Source organism: Scyliorhinus torazame, unplaced genomic scaffold (assembly GCF_047496885.1).
Source record: "Scyliorhinus torazame isolate Kashiwa2021f unplaced genomic scaffold, sScyTor2.1 scaffold_243, whole genome shotgun sequence".
Lineage (NCBI taxonomy): Eukaryota > Metazoa > Chordata > Chondrichthyes > Carcharhiniformes > Scyliorhinidae > Scyliorhinus > Scyliorhinus torazame.
The window spans coordinates 61834-81853 of record NW_027307970.1 but is presented as its reverse complement, the minus strand read 5'-3'; the positions used below and the strand labels follow the sequence as shown (position 1 = coordinate 81853).

The 20020-nt window shown below is 66.5% G+C and overlaps 1 protein-coding gene across 2 annotated transcripts in view; it reads right to left on the bottom strand.

The window, feature by feature from the left end:
• The window catches only part of LOC140405800 (DNA-directed RNA polymerase III subunit RPC7-like), a 189758-nt gene that overhangs the window by 130273 nt on the left and 39465 nt on the right, over positions 1-20020 (bottom strand). For both annotated transcript variants that reach the window (XR_011938764.1, XM_072494231.1), the window contains exon 4: positions 3127-3183. Coding sequence is in view for 1 of the 2 variants with exons in the window: in XM_072494231.1 (XP_072350332.1) it covers positions 3127-3183 (57 nt within the window). In the remaining variant the exon portion in view is untranslated. The remainder of the gene's footprint in view (positions 1-3126; positions 3184-20020) is intronic.

Here is a 20020-nt window from a genome sequence, read left to right as displayed (position 1 = left end):
GTTGGGACGGGTGTAGGTGTCTCCCTGTAGCCTGGGCCAGTTGGGAGGGTGTAGGCGTCTCCCTGTAGTCTGGGCCTGTTGGGACGGTGTAGGTGTCTCCCTGTAGTCTGGGCCTGTTGGGAGGGTGTAGGTGTATCCCTGTAGCCAGGGCCAGTTGGGAGGGTGCAAGTGTCTCCCTGTAGCCTGGGCCTGTTGGGAGGGTGTAGGTGTCTCCCTATAGCCTGGGCCTGTTGGGACAGTGTAGGTGTCTCCCTGTAGCCTGGGCCTGTTGGGACGGTGTAGGTGTCTCCCTGTAGTCTGGGCCTGTTGGGAGGGTGTAGGTGTCTCCCTGTAGTCTGGGCCTGTTGGGAGGGTGTAGGTGTCTCCCTGTAGCCTGGGCCTGTTGGGACGGGTGTAGGTGTCTTCCTGCAGTCTGGGCCTGTTGGGAGGGTGTAGGTGTCTCCCTGTAGTCTGGGCCTGTTGGGAGGGTGTAGGTGTCTCCCTGTAGCCTGGGCCTGTTGGGAGGTTGTAGGTGTCTCCCTGTAGCCTGGGCCTGTTGGGAGGGTGTAGGTGTCTCCCTGTAGCCTGGGCCTGTTGGGACGGTGTAGGTGTCTCCCTGTAGTCTGGGCCTGTTGGGACGGTGTAGGTGTCTCCCTGTAGTCTGGGCCTGTTGGGACGGTGTAGGTGTCTCCCTGTAGCCTGGGCCTGTTGGGAGGGTGTAGGTGTCTCCCTGTAGCCTGGGCCTGTTGGGACGGGTGCAGGTGTCTCCCTGTAGCCTGGGCCTGTTGTTAGGGTGTAGGTGTCTCCCTGTAGCCTGGGCCTGTTGGGACAGTGTAGGTGTCTCCCTGTAGCCTGGACCTGTTGGGACGGTGTAGGTGTCTCCCTGTAGTCTGGGCCTGTTGGGAGGGTGTAAGTGTCTCCCTGTAGTCTGGGCCTGTTGGGAGGGTGTAGGTGTCTCCCTGTAGCCTGGGCCTGTTGGGAGGGTGTAGGTGTCTCCCTGTAGTCTGGGCCTGTTGGGACGGGTGTAGGTGTCTCCCTGTAGCCTGGGCCTGTTGGGAGGGTGTAGGTGTCTCCCTGTAGACTGGGCCTGTTGGGACGGGTGTCGGTGTCTCCCTGTAGTCTGGGCCTGTTGGGAGGGTGTAGGTGTCTCCCTGTAGCCTGGGCCAGTTGGGAGGGTGTAGGCGTCTCCCTGTAGTCTGGGCCTGTTGGGACGGTGTAGGTGTCTCCCTGTAGTCTGGGCCTGTTGGGAGGGTGTAAGTGTCTCCCTGTAGTCTGGGCCTGTTGGGAGGGTGTAAGTGTCTCCCTGTAGTCTGGGCCTGTTGGGAGGGTGTAAGTGTCGGTCTGTAGCCTGAGCCTGTTGGGATGGTGTAGGTGTCTCCCTGTAGCCTGGGCCTGTTGGGACGGGTGTAGGTGTCTCCCTGTAGCCTGAGCCTGTTGTTAGGGTGTAGGTGTCTCCCTGTAGCCTGGGCCTGTTGGGAGGGTGTAAGTGTCGGTCTGTAGCCTGAGCCTGTTGGGAGGGTGTAGGTGTCTCCCTGTAGTCTGGGCCTGTTGTTAGGGTGTAAGTGTCTCCCTGTAGTCTGGGCCTGTTGGGAGGGTGTAGGCGTCTCCCTGTAGTCTGGGCCTGTTGGGAGGGTGTAGGTGTCTCCCTGTAGTCTGGGCCTGTTGTGAGGATGTAGGTGTCTCCCTGTAGCCTGGGCCTGTTGGGACGGGTGTAGGTGTCTCCCTGTAGCCTGGGCCTGTTGGTAGGGTGTAAGTGTCTCCCTGTAGTCTGGGCCTGTTGGGAGGGTGTAGGTGTCTCCCTGTAGCCTGGGCCTGTTGGGAGGGTGTAGGTGTATCCCTGTAGCCTGGGCCTGTTGGGAGGGTGTAGGTGTCTCCCTGTAGCCTGGGCCTGTTGGGACAGTGTAGGTGTATCCCTGTAGCCTGGGCCTGTTGGGAGGGTGTAGGTGTCTCCGTGTAGCCTGGGCCTGTTGGGACAGTGTAGGTGTCTCCCTGTAGTCTGGGCCTGTTGGGAGGGTGTAGGTGTCTCCCTGTAGTCTGGGCCTGTTGGGAGGGTGTAGGTGTCTCCCTGTAGCCTGGGCCTGTTGGGAGGGTGTAGGTGTATCCCTGTAGCCAGGGCCAGTTGGGAGGGTGCAAGTGTCTCCCTGTAGTCTGGGCCTGTTGGGAGGGTGTAAGTGTCGGTCTGTAGCGTGAGCCTGTTGGGACGGTGTAGGCGTCTCCCTGTAGCCTGGGCCTGTTGGGAGGGTGTAGGTGTCTCCCTGTCGCCTGGGCCAGTTGGGAGGGTGCAAGTGTCTCCCTGTAGCCTGGGCCTGTTGGGAGGGTGTAGGTGTCTCCCTGTAGTCTGGGCCTGTTGGGACGGGTGTAGGTATCTCCCTGTAGCCTCGGCCTGTTGGGACGGGTGTAGGTGTCTCCCTGTAGTCTGGGCCTGTTGGGACGGGTGTAGGTGTCTCCCTGTAGTCTGGGCCTGTTGTTAGGGTGTAAGTGTCTCCCTGTAGTCTGGGCCTGTTGGGACGGTGTAGGTGTCTCCCTGTAGCCTGGGCCTGTTGGGACAGTGTAGGTGTCTCCCTGTAGTCTGGGCCTGTTGGGACGGTGTAGGTGTCTCCCTGTAGTCTGGGCCTGTTGGGAGGGTGTAGGTGTCTCCCTGTAGCCTGGGCCTGTTGGGAGGGTGTAGGTGTGTCCCTGTAGCCTGGGCCTGTTGGGAGGGTGTAAGTGTCCCTGTAGCCTGGGCCTGTTGGGAGGGTGTAAGTGTCCCTGTAGCCTGGGCCTGTTGGGAGGGTGTAGGTGTTTCCCTGTGGCCTGGGCCTGTTGGGAGGGTGTAGGTGTCTCCCTGTAGCCTGGGCCTGTTGGGAGGGTGTAAGTGTCCCTGTAGCCTGGGCCTGTTGGGAGGGTGTAAGTGTCCCTGTAGCCTGGGCCTGTTGGGACGGTGTAGGTGTTTCCCTGTAGCCTGGGCCTGTTGGGACGGGTGTAGGTGTCTCCCTGTAGCCTGGGCCTGTTGGGACGGGTGTCGGTGTCTCCCTGTAGACTGGGCCTGTTGGGACGGGTGTAGGTGTCTCCCTGTAGACTGGGCCTGTTGGGACGGGTGTCGGTGTCTCCCTGTAGACTGGGCCTGTTGGGACGGGGGAATAATCCAGGTGGAACTTCCATACTTACTGTCTTTTGCTGGCTTTCGTATTCGGATCTTTAGTTCCCGTGGTAACCGTCGCCAATCTGAAACGACAGACGGATTGGCGAGGAGGTGTAGTGGAACAGCCCAAGATTGTGAAGGGCACCACAATTTGTACAGATATAAATACTTATCGTGACAAATCCCTACACACAAAGACACAAAAAAATGCCAAGGCGCGTCGCAAAGCAGCGGCAAAATGGAGGGAGGAACTTGTTAACAATTACAAACACTCGGGTGTGGGGGGAGGGGGGATCTACGAGAAAGGCGAACTGGATTAAAGGCTGGGCCTGCTGTCCTGTATTCCAGGATAAGACTGCATTGGGGGTGTCTTCACTTTCCGGAGCTTCCTTTTACCAAAGATGATGGACAAGTCGCCAACAATCATCGCTGGTGCACCTGATCGACGAGGCCAGACCTGGAGAGGCACAACTGCCCCACATGAAGCCACGAGGGTTGTTTGGGGCTTTGGCAACGATGGTGGTCACTGGTCATGGCGCTGGAGCACGCCGCCCGCAGGAGGGGCCGCCATTTTCCTCTTGACGCCAACCTCTTCCAAAATGCCCTCTGTAAAAGCCTCAGCGGAAGGCCGCAGCCGATTGGAAAAGCACAAACGTGCCGCCTTTGTTCAAGGGCAGAGGGAGCCAGAAAGCAAGAAACTCTCGGCCGGTTGGTTTAACATCGGTCGTTGGGAAAAAGCTGGAATGCATCATTCAGGCATCATGAGAAGATCACACCACAATCGGGCGGAGTCACCATGGTTTTGTGAAAGGGAAATCGGGTTTGACAAATCCATTCGGGTCTTTCGAGGGTGCATAAAGGGGAGACAGTAGATGTGGCATATTTAGATTTTGATAACGACATTCGCTGAGGAGTCACATAAAAGTCAAGTCAAGAGCTCATGGTGGTCGGGATGATAGAGAACCACAGAATTCCTATAGTGCTTACGAAGCCCATTTGGCCCATCGAGTCTGCACTGACCCTTTGAAAAACTCCCCAACTAGGCCCACTCCCCCGCCCTAACCCTTTAACGCCATAAACCTACCTAACCTGCACATCTTTGGACACTAAGGGGCAATTTAGCACGGCCAATCCACCTAACCTGCACATCTTTGGACACTAAGTGACAATTTAGCACGGCCAATCCACCTAATCTGCACATCTCTGGACACTAAGGGACAATTTAGCACGGCCAATCCACCTAACCTGCACATCTTTGGACACTAGGGGACAATTTAGCACGGCCAATCCACCTAACCTGCACATCTTTGGACACTAGGGGACAATTTAGCACGGCCAATCCACCTAACCTGCACATCTTTGGACACTGAGGGACAATTTAACACGGCCAATCCACCTAACCTGCACATCTTTGGACACTGAGGGACAATTTAACACGGCGAATCCACCTAACCTGCACATCTTTGGACACTGAGGGACAATTTAACACGGCCAATCCACCTAACCCGCACATCTTTGGACACTAAGGGACAATTTAGCACGGCCAATCCACCTAACCTGCACATCTTTGAACACTAAGGGACAATTTAGCACGGCCAATCCACCTAACCTGTAGATCTTTGGACTGTGGGAGGAAACAGCACCCGGAGGAAACCGGAGCAGACACGGGGAGAAAGTGCAAATTCCACACTGACAGTCACCCGAGGCCGGAATTGAACCCGGGTCCCTTGTGCGGTGAGGCAGCAGTGTTAACCCGGGTCCCTTGTGCGGTGAGGCAGCAGTGCTAACGCGGGTCCCTGGCGCGGTGAGGCAGCAGTGCTAACGCGGGTCCCTGGCGCGGTGAGGCAGCAGTGCTAACGCGGGTCCCTGGCGCGGTGAGGCAGCAGTGCTAACGCGGGTCCCTGGCGCGGTGAGGCAGCAGTGCTAACGCGGGTCCCAGGCGCGGTGAGGCAGCAGTGCTAACGCGGGTCCCTGGCGCGGTGAGGCAGCAGTGCTAACACGGGTCACTGGCGCGGTGAGGCAGCAGTGCTAACGCGGGTCCCTGGCGCGGTGAGGCAGCAGTGCTAACGCGAGTCCCTGGCGCGGTGAGGCAGCAGTGCTAACGCGGGTCCCTGGTGCGGTGAGGCAGCAGTGCTAACGCGGGTCCCTGGCGCGGTGAGGCAGCAGTGCTAACCCGGGTCCCAGGCGCGGTGAGACAGCAGTGTTAACCCGGGTCCCAGGCGCGGTGAGGCAGCAGTGCTAACGCGGGTCCCTGGCGCGGTGAGGCAGCAGTGCTAACCCGGGTCCCTGGCGCGGTGAGACAGCAGTGTTAACCCGGGTCCCAGGCGCGGTGAGGCAGCAGTGCTAACGCGGGTCCCTGGCGCGGTGAGGCAGCAGTGCTAACGCGGGTCCCTGGCACGGTGAGGCAGCAGTGCTAACGCGGGTCCCTGGCGCGGTGAGGCAGCAGTGCTAACGCGGGTCCCTGGCACGGTGAGGCAGCAGTGCTAACGCGGGTCCCTGGCGCGGTGAGGCAGCAGTGCTAACGCGGGTCCCTGGCGCGGTGAGGCAGCAGTGCTAACGCGGGTCCCTGACGCGGTGAGGCAGCAGTGCTAACCCGGGTCCCTGACGCGTTGAGGCAGCAGTGCTAACCCGGGTCCCTGGCGCGGTGAGGCAGCAGTGCTAACCCGGGTCCCTGGCGCGTTGAGGCAGCAGTGCTAACGCGGGTCCCTGGCGCGGTGAGGCAGCAGTGCTAACGCGGGTCCCTGGCGCGGTGAGGCAGCAGTGCTAACGCGGGTCCCTGGCGCGGTGAGACAGCAGTGCTAACGCGGGTCCCTGGCGCGGTGAGGCAGCAGTGCTAACGCGGGTCCCTGGCACGGTGAGGCAGCAGTGCTAACGCGGGTCCCTGGCGCGGTGAGGCAGCAGTGCTAACGCGGGTCCCTGGCGCGGTGAGGCAGCAGTGCTAACGCGGGTCCCTGACGCGGTGAGGCAGCAGTGCTAACCCGGGTCCCTGGCGCGGTGAGGCAGCAGTGCTAACGCGGGTCCCTGGCACGGTGAGGCAGCAGTGCTAACGCGGGTCCCTGGCGCGGTGAGGCAGCAGTGCTAACCAGGGTCCCAGGCGCGGTGAGGCAGCAGTGCTGACGCGGGTCCCTGGCGCGCTGAGGCAGCAGTGCTGACGCGGGTCCCTGGCGCGCTGAGGCAGCAGTGCTGACGCGGGTCCCTGGCGCGCTGAGGCAGCAGTGCTGACGCGGGTCCCTGGCGCGGTGAGGCAGCAGTGCTGACGCGGGTCCCTGGCGCGCTGAGGCAGCAGTGCTGACGCGGGTCCCTGGCGCGGTGAGGCAGCAGTGCTGACGCGGGTCCCTGGCGCGCTGAGGCAGCAGTGCTGACGCGGGTCCCTGGCGCGGTGAGGCAGCAGTGCTGACGCGGGTCCCTGGCGCGCTGAGGCAGCAGTGCTGACGCGGGTCCCTGGCGCGGTGAGGCAGCAGTGCTGACGCGGGTCCCTGGCGCGCTGAGGCAGCAGTGCTGACGCGGGTCCCTGGCGCGCTGAGGCAGCAGTGCTGACGCGGGTCCCTGGCACGGTGAGGCAGCAGTGCTAACGCGGGTCCCTGGCACGGTGAGGCAGCAGTGCTAACGAGGGTCCCTGGCGCGGTGAGGCAGCAGTGCTAATGCGGGTCCCTGGCACGGTGAGGCAGCAGTGCTAACGAGGGTCCCTGGCGCGGTGAGGCAGCAGTGCTAACGCGGGTCCCTGGCGCGGTGAGGCAGCAGTGCTAATGCGGGTCCCTGGCACGGTGAGACAGCAGTGCTAACGAGGGTCCCTGGCGCGGTGAGGCAGCAGTGCTAACGCGGGTCCCTGGCGCGGTGAGGCAGCAGTGCTAACGCGGATCCCTAGCGCGGTGAGGCAGCAGTGTTAACCCGGGTCCCTGGCGCGGTGAGGCAGCAGTGCTAACGCGGGTCCCTGGCGCGGTGAGGCAGCAGTGCTAACGCGGGTCCCTGGCGCGGTGAGGCAGCAGTGCTCACGCGGGTCCCTGGCGCGGTGAGGCAGCAGTGCTCACGCGGGTCCCTGGCACGGTGAGGCAGCAGTGCTAACGTGGGTCCCTGGCGCGGTGAGGCAGCAGTGCTAACCCGGGTCCCTGGCACGGTGAGGCAGCAGTGCTAACCCGGGTCCCTGGCGCGGTGAGGCAGCAGTGCTAACGCGGGTCCCTGGCGCGGTGAGGCAGCAGTGCTAACGCGGGTCCCTGGCGCGGTGAGGCAGCAGTGCTAATGCGGGTCCCTGGCGCGGTGAGGCAGCAGTGCTAATGCGGGTCCCTGGCGCGGTGAGGCAGCAGTGCTAATGCGGGTCCCTGGCGCGGTGAGGCAGCAGTGCTAACCCGGGTCCCTGGCGCGGTGAGGCAGCAGTGCTAACGCGGGTCCCTGGCACGGTGAGGCAGCAGTGCTAACGTGGGTCCCTGGCACGGTGAGGCAGCAGTGCTAACCCGGGTCCCTGGCGCGGTGAGGCAGCAGTGCTAATGCGGGTCCCTGGCGCGGTGAGGCAGCAGTGCTAACGCGGGTCCCTGGCGCGGTGAGGCAGCAGTGCTAACCCGGGTCCCTGGCGCGGTGAGGCAGCAGTGCTAACGCGGGTCCCTGGCGCGGTGAGGCAGCAGTGCTAACCCGGGTCCCTGGCGCGGTGAGGCAGCAGTGCTCACGCGGGTCCCTGGCGCGGTGAGGCAGCAGTGCTAACCCGGGTCACTGGCGCGGTGAGGCAGCAGTGCTAACGCGGGTCCCTGGCGCGGTGAGGCAGCAGTGCTAACGCGGGTCCCTGGCGCGGTGAGGCAGCAGTGCTAACGCGGGTCCCTGGCACGGTGAGGCAGCAGTGCTAACGCGGGTCCCTGGCGCGGTGAGGCAGCAGTGCTAACGCGGGTCCCTAGCGCGGTGAGGCAGCAGTGCTAACGCGGGTCCCTGGCGCGGTGAGGCAGCAGTGCTAACGCGGGTCCCTGGTGCGGTGAGGCAGCAGTGCTAACGCGGGTCCCTGGCGCGGTGAGGCAGCAGTGCTAACGCGGGTCCCTGGCGCGGTGAGGCAGCAGTGCTAACGCGGGTCCCTGGTGCGGTGAGGCAGCAGTGCTAACGCGGGTCCCTGGCGCGGTGAGGCAGCAGTGCTAACGCGGGTCCCTGGCGCGGTGAGGCAGCAGTGCTAACCCGGGTCCCTGGCGCGGTGAGGCAGCAGTGCTAACGCGGGTCCCTGGCGCGGTGAGGCAGCAGTGCTAACCCGGGTCCCTGGTGCGGTGAGGCAGCAGTGCTAACCCGGGTCCCTGGCGCGGTGAGGCAGCAGTGCTAACGCGGGTCCCTGGCGCAGTGAGGCAGCAGTGCTAACCCGGGTCCCTGGCGTGGTGAGGCAGCAGTGCTAACGCGGGTCCCTGGCGCAGTGAGACAGCAGTGCTAACCCGGGTCCCTGGCGCGGTGAGGCAGCAGTGCTAACGCGGGTCACTGGCGCGGTGAGGCAGCAGTGCTAACGCGGGTCCCTGGCGCGGTGAGGCAGCAGTGCTAACCCGGGTCCCTGGCGCGGTGAGGCAGCAGTGCTAACGCGGGTCACTGGCGCGGTGAGGCAGCAGTGCTAACGCGGGTCCCTGGCGCGGTGAGGCAGCAGTGCTAACGCGGGTCCCTGGCACGGTGAGGCAGCAGTGCTAACGCGGGTCCCTGGCGCGGTGAGGCAGCAGTGCTAACGCGGGTCCCAGGCGCGGTGAGGCAGCAGTGCTAACCCGGGTCCCTGGCGCGGTGAGGCAGCAGTGCTAACCCGTGTCCCTGGCGCGGTGAGACAGCAGTGCTAACCCGGGTCCCTGGCGCGGTGAGGCAGCAGTGCTAACCCGGGTCCCTGGCGCGGTGAGGCAGCAGTGCTAACCCGGGTCCCTGGTGCGGTGAGACAGCAGTGCTAACGCGGGTCCCTGGCGCGGTGAGACAGCAGTGCTAACGCGGGTCCCTGGCACGGTGAGGCAGCAGTGCTAACGCGGGTCCCTCGCGCGGTGAGGCAGCAGTGCTAACGCGGGTCCCAGGTGCGGTGAGGCAGCAGTGCTAACGCGGGTCCCTGGCGCGGTGAGGCAGCAGTGCTAACGCGGGTCCCTGGCACGGTGAGGCAGCAGTGCTAACGCGGGTCCCTGGTGCGGTGAGGCAGCAGTGCTAACGCGGGTCCCTGGTGCGGTGAGGCAGCAGTGCTAACGCGGGTCCCTGGCGCGGTGAGGCAGCAGTGCTAACGTGGGTCCCTGGCGCGGTGAGGCAGCAGTGCTAACGCGGGTCCCTGGCGCGGTGAGGCAGCAGTGCTAACGCGGGTCCCTGGCGCGGTGAGGCAGCAGTGCTAATGCGGATCACTGGCGCGGTGAGGCAGCAGTGCTAACGCGGGTCCCTGGCGTGGTGAGGCAGCAGTGCTAATGCGGGTCCCTGGCGCGGTGAGGCAGCAGTGCTAACGCGGGTCCCTGGCGCGGTGAGGCAGCAGTGCTAACGCGGGTCCCTGGCACTGTGAGGCAGCAGTGCTAACGCGGGTCACTGGCGCGGTGAGGCAGCAGTGCTAACGCGGGTCCCTGGCGCGGTGAGGCAGCAGTGCTAACGCGGGTCCCTGGCACGGTGAGGCAGCAGTGCTAACGCGGGTCCCAGGCGCGGTGAGGCAGCAGTGCTAATGCGGGTCCCTGGCGTGGTGAGGCAGCAGTGCTAATGCGGGTCCCTGGCGCGGTGAGGCAGCAGTGCTAACGCGGGTCCCTGGCGCGGTGAGGCAGCAGTGCTAATGCGGATCACTGGCGCGGTGAGGCAGCAGTGCTAACGCGGGTCCCTGGCGTGGTGAGGCAGCAGTGCTAATGCGGGTCCCTGGCGCGGTGAGGCAGCAGTGCTAACGCGGGTCCCTGGCGCGGTGAGGCAGCAGTGCTAACGCGGGTCCCTGGCACGGTGAGGCAGCAGTGCTAACGCGGGTCCCTGGCGTGGTGAGGCAGCAGTGCTAACGCGGGTCCCTGGCGCGCTGAGGCAGCAGTGCTAACGCGGGTCCCTAGCGCGGTGAGGCAGCAGTGCTAACGCGGGTCCCTGGCACGGTGAGGCAGCAGTGCTAACCCGGGTCCCTGGCACGGTGAGGCAGCAGTGCTAACCCGGGTCCCTGGCACGGTGAGGCAGCAGTGCTAACGCGGGTCCCTGGCGCGGTGAGGCAGCAGTGCTAACGCGGGTCCCTGGCGCGGTGAGGCAGCAGTGCTAACCCGGGTCCCTGGCACGGTGAGGCAGCAGTGCTAACGCGGGTCCCTGGCACGGTGAGGCAGCAGTGCTAACCCGGGTCCCTGGCGCGGTGAGGCAGCAGTGCTAACCCGGGTCCCTGGCACGGTGAGGCAGCAGTGCTAACCCGGGTCCCTGGCACGGTGAGGCAGCAGTGCTAACCCGGGTCCCTGGCACGGTGAGGCAGCAGTGCTAACGCGGGTCCCTGGCACGGTGAGGCAGCAGTGCTAACCCGGGTCCCTGGCGCGGTGAGGCAGCAGTGCTAACCCGGGTCCCAGGCGCGGTGAGGCAGCAGTGCTAACCCGGGTCCCTGACGCGGTGAGGTAGCAGTGCTAACCCGGGTCCCTGGCACGGTGAGGTAGCAGTGCTAACCCGGGTCCCAGGCGCGGTGAGGCAGCAGTGCTAACGCGGGTCCCTGGCGCGGTGAGGCAGCAGTGCTAACCCGGGTCCCTGGCACGGTGAGGCAGCAGTGCTAACCCGGGTCCCTGGCACGGTGAGGCAGCAGTGCTAACCCGGGTCCCTGGCACGGTGAGGCAGCAGTGCTAACGCGGGTCCCTGGCACGGTGAGGCAGCAGTGCTAACCCGGGTCCCTGGCGCGGTGAGGCAGCAGTGCTAACCCGGGTCCCAGGCGCGGTGAGGCAGCAGTGCTAACCCGGGTCCCTGACGCGGTGAGGTAGCAGTGCTAACCCGGGTCCCTGGCACGGTGAGGTAGCAGTGCTAACCCGGGTCCCAGGCGCGGTGAGGCAGCAGTGCTAACGCGGGTCCCAGGCGCGGTGAGGTAGCAGTGCTAACGCGGGTCCCTGGCGCGGTGAGGCAGCAGTGCTAACCCGGGTCCCTGGCGCGGTGAGGCAGCAGTGCTAACGCGGGTCCCTGGCGCGGTGAGGCAGCAGTGCTAACGCGGGTCCCTGGCACGGTGAGGCAGCAGTGCTAACGCGGGTCCCTGGCGTGGTGAGGCAGCAGTGCTAACGCGGGTCCCTAGCGCGGTGAGGCAGCAGTGCTAACGCGGGTCCCTGGCGCTGTGAGGCAGCAGTGCTAACCCAGGTCCCTGGCGCGGTGAGGCAGCAGTGCTAACCCGGGTCCCTGGCGCGGTGAGGCAGCAGTGCTAACCCGGGTCCCTGGCGCGGTGAGGCAGCAGTGCTAACGCGGGTCCCTAGCGCGGTGAGGCAGCAGTGCTAACGCGGGTCCCTGGCGCGGTGAGGCAGCAGTGCTAACGCGGGTCCCTGGCGCGGTGAGGCAGCAGTGCTAACCCGGGTCCCTGGCGCGGTGAGACAGCAGTGCTAACCCGGGTCCCTGGCGCGGTGAGGCAGCAGTGCTAACGCGGGTCCCTGGCGTGGTGAGGCAGCAGTGCTAACGCGGGTCCCTGGCGCGGTGAGACAGCAGTGCTAACCCGGGTCCCTGGCGCGGTGAGGCAGCAGTGCTAACCCGGGTCCCTGGCGCGGTGAGGCAGCAGTGCTAACGCGGGTCCCTGGCGCGGTGAGGCAGCAGTGCTAACTCGGGTCCCTGGCGCGGTGAGGCAGCAGTGCTAACCCGGGTCCCTGGCGCGGTGAGGCAGCAGTGCTAACGCGGGTCCCTGGCGCGGTGAGGCAGCAGTGCTAACCCGGGTCCCTGGCGCGGTGAGGCAGCAGTGCTAACGCGGGTCCCTGGCGCGGTGAGGCAGCAGTGCTAACGCGGGTCCCTGGCGCGGTGAGGCAGCAGTGCTAACGCGGGTCCCTGGCACGGTGAGGCAGCAGTGCTAACGCGGGTCCCTGGCGCGGTGAGGCAGCAGTGCTAACCCGGGTCCCTGGCACGGTGAGGCAGCAGTGCTAACGCGGGTCCCTGGCACGGTGAGGCAGCAGTGCTAACGCGGGTCCCTGGCGCGGTGAGGCAGCAGTGCTAACCCGGGTCCCTGGCGCGGTGAGGCAGCAGTGCTAACGCGGGTCCCTGGCGCGGTGAGGCAGCAGTGCTAACCCGGGTCCCTGGCGCGGTGAGGCAGCAGTGCTAACGCGGTCCCTGGCGCGGTGAGGCAGCAGTGCTAACGCGGGTCCCTGGCGCGGTGAGGCAGCAGTGCTAACGCGGGTCCCTGGTGCGGTGAGGCAGCAGTGCTAACCCGGGTCCCTGGCGCGGTGAGGCAGCAGTGCTAACGCGGTCCCTGGCGCGGTGAGGCAGCAGTGCTAACGCGGGTCCCTGGCGCGGTGAGGCAGCAGTGCTAACGCGGGTCCCTGGCGCGCTGAGGCAGCAGTGCTAACGCGGGTCCCTGGCACGGTGAGGCAGCAGTGCTAACGCGGGTCCCTGGCGCGGTGAGGCAGCAGTGCTAACCCGGGTCCCTGGTGCGGTGAGGCAGCAGTGCTAACGCGGGTCCCTGGCGCGGTGAGGCAGCAGTGCTAACGCGGGTCCCTGGCGCGGTGAGGCAGCAGTGCTAACGCGGGTCCCTGGCACGGTGAGGCAGCAGTGCTAACGCGGGTCCCTGGCGCGGTGAGGCAGCAGTGCTAACGCGGGTCCCTGGTGCGGTGAGGCAGCAGTGCTAACGCGGGTCCCTGGTGCGGTGAGGCAGCAGTGCTAACGCGGGTCCCTGGTGCGGTGAGGCAGCAGTGCTAACGCGGGTCCCTGGCACGGTGAGGCAGCAGTGCTAACGCGGGTCCCTGGCACGGTGAGGCAGCAGTGCTAACGCGGGTCCCTGGCGCGGTGAGGCAGCAGTGCTAACGCGGGTCCCTGGCGCGGTGAGGCAGCAGTGCTAACGCGGGTCCCTGGTGCGGTGAGGCAGCAGTGCTAACGCGGGTCCCTGGTGCGGTGAGGCAGCAGTGCTAACGCGGGTCCCTGGTGCGGTGAGGCAGCAGTGCTAACGCGGGTCCCTGGCGCGGTGAGGCAGCAGTGCTAACGCGGGTCCCTGGCGCGGTGAGGCAGCAGTGTTAACCCGGGTCCCTGGCACTGTGAGGCAGCAGTGTTAACGCGGGTCCCTGGCGCTGTGAGGCAGCAGTGCTAACCCGGGTCCCTGGCGCTGTGAGGCAGCAGTGCTAACCCGGGTCCCTGGCGCTGTGAGGCAGCAGTGCTAACGCGGGTCCCTGGCGCGGTGAGGCAGCAGTGCTAACGCGGGTCCCTGGTGCGGTGAGGCAGCAGTGCTAACGCGGGTCCCTGGTGCGGTGAGGCAGCAGTGCTAACGCGGGTCCCTGGCGCGGTGAGGCAGCAGTGCTAACGCGGGTCCCTGGTGCGGTGAGGCAGCAGTGCTAACGCGGGTCCCTGGCGCTGTGAGGCAGCAGTGCTAACCCGGGTCCCTGGCGCGGTGAGGCAGCAGTGCTAACGCGGGTCCCTGGTGCGGTGAGGCAGCAGTGCTAACCCGGGTCCCTGGCGCGGTGAGGCAGCAGTGCTAACGCGGGTCCCTGGTGCGGTGAGGCAGCAGTGCTAACGCGGGTCCCTGGCGCGGTGAGGCAGCAGTGCTAACCCGGGTCCCTGGAGCGGTGAGGCAGCAGTGCTAACCCGGGTCCCTGGTGCGGTGAGGCAGCAGTGCTAACCCGGGTCCCTGGTGCGGTGAGGCAGCAGTGTTAACCCGGGTCCCTGGCACGGTGAGACAGCAGTGCTAACGCGGGTCCCTGGCGCGGTGAGGCAGCAGTGTTAACCCGGGTCCCTGGTGCGGTGAGGCAGCAGTGCTAACCCGGGTCCCTGGTGCGGTGAGACAGCAGTGCTAACGCGGGTCCCTGGCACGGTGAGACAGCAGTGCTAACCCGGGTCCCTGGTGCGGTGAGACAGCAGTGCTAACCCGGGTCCCTGGCACGGTGAGGCAGCAGTGTTAACCCGGGTCCCTGGCACGGTGAGGCAGCAGTGTTAACCCGGGTCCCTGGCACGGTGAGACAGCAGTGCTAACCCGGGTCCCTGGTGCGGTGAGACAGCAGTGCTAACGCGGGTCCCTGGCGCGGTGAGACAGCAGTGCTAACGCGGGTCCCTGGCGCGGTGAGACAGCAGTGCTAACGCGGGTCCCTGGCGCGGTGAGACAGCAGTGCTAACGCGGGTCCCTGGCGCGGTGAGGCAGCAGTGCTAACGCGGGTCCCTGGCGCGGTGAGGCAGCAGTGCTAACGCGGGTCCCTGGCGCGGTGAGGCAGCAGTGCTAACGCGGGTCCCTGGCACGGTGAGGCAGCAGTGCTAACGCGGGTCCCTTGTGCGGTGAGGCAGCAGTGCTAACGCGGGTCCCTGGCACGGTGAGGCAGCAGTGCTAACGCGGGTCCCAGGCGCGGTGAGGCAGCAGTGCTAACCCGGGTCCCTGGTGCGGTGAGGCAGCAGTGCTAACGCGGGTCCCAGGCGCGGTGAGGCAGCAGTGCTAACGCGGGTCCCAGGCGCGGTGAGGCAGCAGTGCTAACCCGGGTCCCTGGTGCGGTGAGGCAGCAGTGCTAACGCGGGTCCCAGGCGCGGTGAGGCAGCAGTGCTAACGCGGGTCCCAGGCGCGGTGAGGCAGCAGTGCTGACGCGGGTCCCTGGCGCGGTGAGGCAGCAGTGCTAACCCGGGTCCCTGGTGCGGTGAGGCAGCAGTGCTAACGCGGGTCCCAGGCGCGGTGAGGCAGCAGTGCTAACGCGGGTCCCTGGCGCGGTGAGGCAGCAGTGCTAACGCGGGTCCCAGGCGCGGTGAGGCAGCAGTGCTAACCCGGGTCCCTGGTGCGGTGAGGCAGCAGTGCTAACGCGGGTCCCAGGCGCGGTGAGGCAGCAGTGCTAACGCGGGTCCCTGGCGCGGTGAGGCAGCAGTGCTAACCCGGGTCCCTGGTGCGGTGAGGCAGCAGTGCTAACGCGGGTCCCTGGCGCGGTGAGGCAGCAGTGCTAACGCGGGTCCCTGGCGCGGTGAGGCAGCAGTGCTAACGCGGGTCCCTGGCGCGGTGAGGCAGCAGTGTTAACGCGGGTCCCTGGCGCGGTGAGGCAGCAGTGCTAACGCGGGTCCCTGGCGCGGTGAGGCAGCAGTGCTAACGCGGGTCCCTGGCACGGTGAGGTAGCAGTGCTAACGCGGGTCCCTGGCGTGGTGAGGCAGCAGTGCTAACGCGGGTCCCTGGCGTGGTGAGGCAGCAGTGCTAATGCGGGTCCCTGGCGCGGTGAGGCAGCAGTGCTAACGCGGGTCCCTGGTGCGGTGAGGCAGCAGTGCTAACGCGGGTCCCTGGCACGGTGAGGCAGCAGTGCTAACGCGGGTCCCTGGCGCGGTGAGACAGCAGTGCTAACGCGGGTCCCTGGTGCGGTGAGGCAGCAGTGCTAACGCGGGTCCCTGGCACTGTGAGGCAGCAGTGCTAACGCGGGTCCCTGGCGCGGTGAGGCAGCAGTGCTAACGCGGGTCCCTGGCGCGGTGAGACAGCAGTGCTAACCCGGGTCCCTGGCGCGGTGAGACAGCAGTGCTAACGCGGGTCCCTGGCGCGGTGAGACAGCAGTGCTAACCCGGGTCCCTGGCACGGTGAGGCAGCAGTGCTAACCCGGGTCCCTGGCGCGGTGAGGCAGCAGTGCTAACGCGGGTCCCTGGCGCGGTGAGACAGCAGTGCTAACGCGGGTCCCTGGCACGGTGAGGCAGCAGTGCTAACGCGGGTCCCTGGCGCGGTGATACAGCAGTGTTAACGCGGGTCCCTGGCACGGTGAGGCAGCAGTGCTAACGCGGGTCCCTGGCGCGGTGAGGCAGCAGTGCTAACGCGGGTCCCTGGCGCGGTGATACAGCAGTGTTAACGCGGGTCCCTGGCACGGTGAGGCAGCAGTGCTAACGAGGGTCCCTGGCGCGGTGATACAGCAGTGTTAACCCGGGTCCCTGGTGCGGTGAGGCAGCAGTGCTAACGCGGGTCCCTGGCACGGTGAGGCAGCAGTGCTAACCCGGGTCCCTGGCGCGGTGAGGCAGCAGTGCTAACGCGGGTCCCTGGTGCGGTGAGGCAGCAGTGCTAACCCGGGTCCCTGGCACGGTGAGGCAGCAGTGCTAACGCGGGTCCCTCGCGCGGTGAGGCAGCAGTGCTAACGCGGGTCCCTGGCGCGGTGAGGCAGCAGTGCTAACGCGGGTCCCTGGCGCGGTGAGGCAGCAGTGCTAACGCGGGTCCCAGGCGCGGTGAGGCAGCAGTGCTAACGCGGGTCCCTGGCGCGGTGAGGCAGCAGTGCTAACGCGGGTCCCTGGCGCGGTGAGGCAGCAGTGCTAACGCGGGTCCCTGGCGCGGTGAGGCAGCAGTGCTAACGCGGGTCCCTGGCGCGGTGAGGCAGCAGTGCTAACCCGGGTCCCTGGCACGGTGAGGTAGCAGTGCTAACGCGGGTCACTGGCACGGTGAGGTAGCAGTGCTAACGTGGGTCCCTGGTGCGGTGAGACAGCAGTGCTAACGCGGGTCCCTGGTGCGGTGAGACAGCAGTGCTAACGCGGGTCCCTGGCACGGTGAGGTAGCAGTGCTAACGTGGGTCCCTGGTGCGGTGAGACAGCAGTGCTAACGTGGGTCCCTGGCACGGTGAGGTAGCAGTGCTAACGCGGGTCCCTGGTGCGGTGAGACAGCAGTGTTAACCCGGGTCCCTGGCGCGGTGAGGCAGCAGTGCTAACCCGGGTCCCTGGCGCGGTGAGGTAGCAGTGCTAACGCGGGTCACTGGCGCGGTGAGGCAGCAGTGCTAACCCGGGTCCCTGGTGCGGTGAGACAGCAGTGCTAACGCGGGTCACTGGCGCGGTGAGGCAGCAGTGCTAACGCGGGTCCCTGGCAAGGTGAGGCAGCAGTGCTAACGCGGGTCCCTGGCGCGGTGAGGCAGCAGTGTTAACCCGGGTCCCTGGCGCGGTGAGACAGCAGTGCTAACGCGGGTCCCTGGCGCGGTGAGGCAGCAGTGCTAACGCGGGTCCCTGGCGCGGTGAGACAGCAGTGCTAACGCGGGTCCCTGGCGCGGTGAGACAGCAGTGCTAACGCGGGTCCCTGGCGCGGTGAGACAGCAGTGCTAACGCGGGTCCCTGGCACGGTGAGGCAGCAGTGCTAACGCGGGTCCCTGGCGCGGTGAGGCAGCAGTGCTAACGCGGGTCCCTGGCACGGTGAGGCAGCAGTGCTAACGCGGGTCCCTGGCGCGGTGAGGCAGCAGTGCTAACGCGGGTCCCTGGCACGGTGAGGCAGCAGTGCTAACGCGGGTCCCTGGCGCGGTGAGGCAGCAGTGCTAACGCGGGTCCCTGGCACGGTGAGGCAGCAGTGCTAACGCGGGTCCCTGGCGCGGTGAGGCAGCAGTGCTAACGCGGGTCCCTGGCGCGGTGAGGCAGCAGTGCTAACCCGGGTCCCTGGCACTGTGAGACAGCAGTGCTAACGCGGGTCCCTGGCACGGTGAGGCAGCAGTGCTAACGCGGGTCCCTGGCGCGGTGAGGCAGCAGTGCTAACGCGGATCCCTGGCGCGGTGAGGCAACAGTGCTAACCCGGGTCCCTGGCACGGTGAGGCAGCAGTGCTAACGCGGGTCCCTGGCACGGTGAGGCAGCAGTGCTAACGCGGGTCCCTGGCGCGGTGAGGCAGCAGTGCTAACGCGGGTCCCTGGCGCGGTGAGGCAGCAGTGGTAACGCGGGTCCCTGGCGCGGTGAGGCAGCAGTGCTAACGCGGGTCCCTGGCGCGGTGAGGCAGCAGTGCTAACGCGGATCCCTGGCGCGGTGAGGCAACAGTGCTAACCCGGGTCCCTGGCACGGTGAGGCAGCAGTGCTAACGCGGGTCCCTGGCGCGGTGAGGCAGCAGTGCTAACGCGGATCCCTGGCGCGGTGAGGCAGCAGTGCTAACCCGGGTCCCTGGCACGGTGAGGCAGCAGTGCTAACGCGGATCCCTGGCGCGGTGAGGCAGCAGTGCTAACCCGGGTCCCTGGCACGGTGAGGCAGCAGTGCTAACGCGGGTCCTTGGCACGGTGAGGCAGCAGTGCTAACGCGGGTCCCTGGCACGGTGAGGCAGCAGTGCTAACGCGGGTCCCTGGCGCGGTGAGGCAGCAGTGCTAACGCGGGTCCCTGGCACGGTGAGGCAGCAGTGCTAACGCGGGTCCCTGGCGCGGTGAGGCAGCAGTGCTAACGCGGGTCCCTGGCACGGTGAGGCAGCAGTGCTAACGCGGGTCCCTGGCGCGGTGAGGCAGCAGTGCTAACGCGGGTCCCTGGCGCGGTGAGGCAGCAGTGCTAACGCGGGTCCCTGGCACGGTGAGGCAGCAGTGCTAACGCGGGTCCCTGGCACGGTGAGGCAGCAGTGCTAACGCGGGTCCCTGGCGCGGTGAGGCAGCAGTGCTAACGCGGGTCCCTGGCACGGTGAGGCAGCAGTGCTAACGCGGGTCCCTGGCGCGGTGAGGCAGCAGTGCTAACGCGGGTCCCTGGCACGGTGAGGCAGCAGTGCTAACGCGGGTCCCTGGCGCGGTGAGGCAGCAGTGCTAACGCGGGTCCCTGGCACGGTGAGGCAGCAGTGCTAACGCGGGTCCCTGGCGCGGTGAGGCAGCAGTGCTAACGCGGGTCCCTGGCGCGGTGAGGCAGCAGTGCTAACGCGGGTCCCTGGCGCTGTGAGGCAGCAGTGCTAACGCGGGTCCCTGGCGCGGTGAGACAGCAGTGCTAACGCGGGTCCCTGGCGCGGTGAGGCAGCAGTGCTAACGCGGGTCCCTGGCACGGTGAGGCAGCAGTGCTAACGCGGGTCCCTGGCGCGGTGAGGCAGCAGTGCTAACGCGGGTCCCTGGCACGGTGAGGCAGCAGTGCTAACGCGGGTCCCTGGCGCGGTGAGACAGCAGTGCTAACGCGGGTCCCTGGCGCGGTGAGGCAGCAGTGTTAACCCGGGTCCCTGGCACGGTGAGGCAGCAGTGTTAACCCGGGTCCCTGGCACGGTGAGGCAGCAGTGTTAACCCGGGTCCCTGGCGCGGTGAGGCAGCAGTGCTAACGCGGGTCCCTGGTGCGGTGAGGCAGCAGTGCTAATGCGGGTCCCTGGCGCGGTGAGGCAGCAGTGCTAACGTGGGTCCCTGGTGCGGTGAGGCAGCAGTGCTAACGCGGGTCACTGGCGCGGTGAGGCAGCAGTGCTAACGTGGGTCCCTGGTGCGGTGAGGCAGCAGTGCTAATGCGGGTCCCTGGCGTGGTGAGGCAGCAGTGCTAACGCGGGTCACTGGCGCGGTGAGGCAGCAGTGCTAACGCGGGTCCCTGGCACGGTGAGGCAGCAGTGCTAACGCGGGTCCCTGGCACGGTGAGGCAGCAGTGCTAACCCGGGTCCCAGGCGCGGTGAGGCAGCAGTGCTAACGCGGGTCCCTGGCACGGTGAGGCAGCAGTGCTAACGCGGGTCCCTGGCACGGTGAGGCAGCATTGCTAATGCGGGTCCCTGGCACGGTGAGGCAGCAGTGCTAACCCGGGTCCCTGGCGCGGTGAGGCAGCAGTGCTAACGCGGGTCCCTGGCACGGTGAGGCAGCAGTGCTAATGCGGGTCCCTGGCGTGGTGAGGCAGCAGTGCTAACGCGGATCCCTAGCGCGGTGAGGCAGCAGTGCTAATGCGGGTCCCTGGCGTGGTGAGGCAGCAGTGCTAATGCGGGTCCCTGGCACGGTGAGGCAGCAGTGCTAACGCGGATCCCTAGCGCGGTGAGGCAGCAGTGCTAACGAGGGTCCCTGGCGCGGTGAGGCAGCAGTGCTAACGCGGGTCCCTGGCGTGGTGAGGCAGCAGTGCTAATGCGGGTCCCTGGCACGGTGAGGCAGCAGTGCTAACGCGGGTCCCTGGTGCGGTGAGGCAGCAGTGGTAACGCGGGTCCCTGGCGCGGTGAGGCAGCAGTGCTAACGCGGGTCCCTGGCGCGGTGAGACAGCAGTGCTAACGCGGGTCCCTGGCG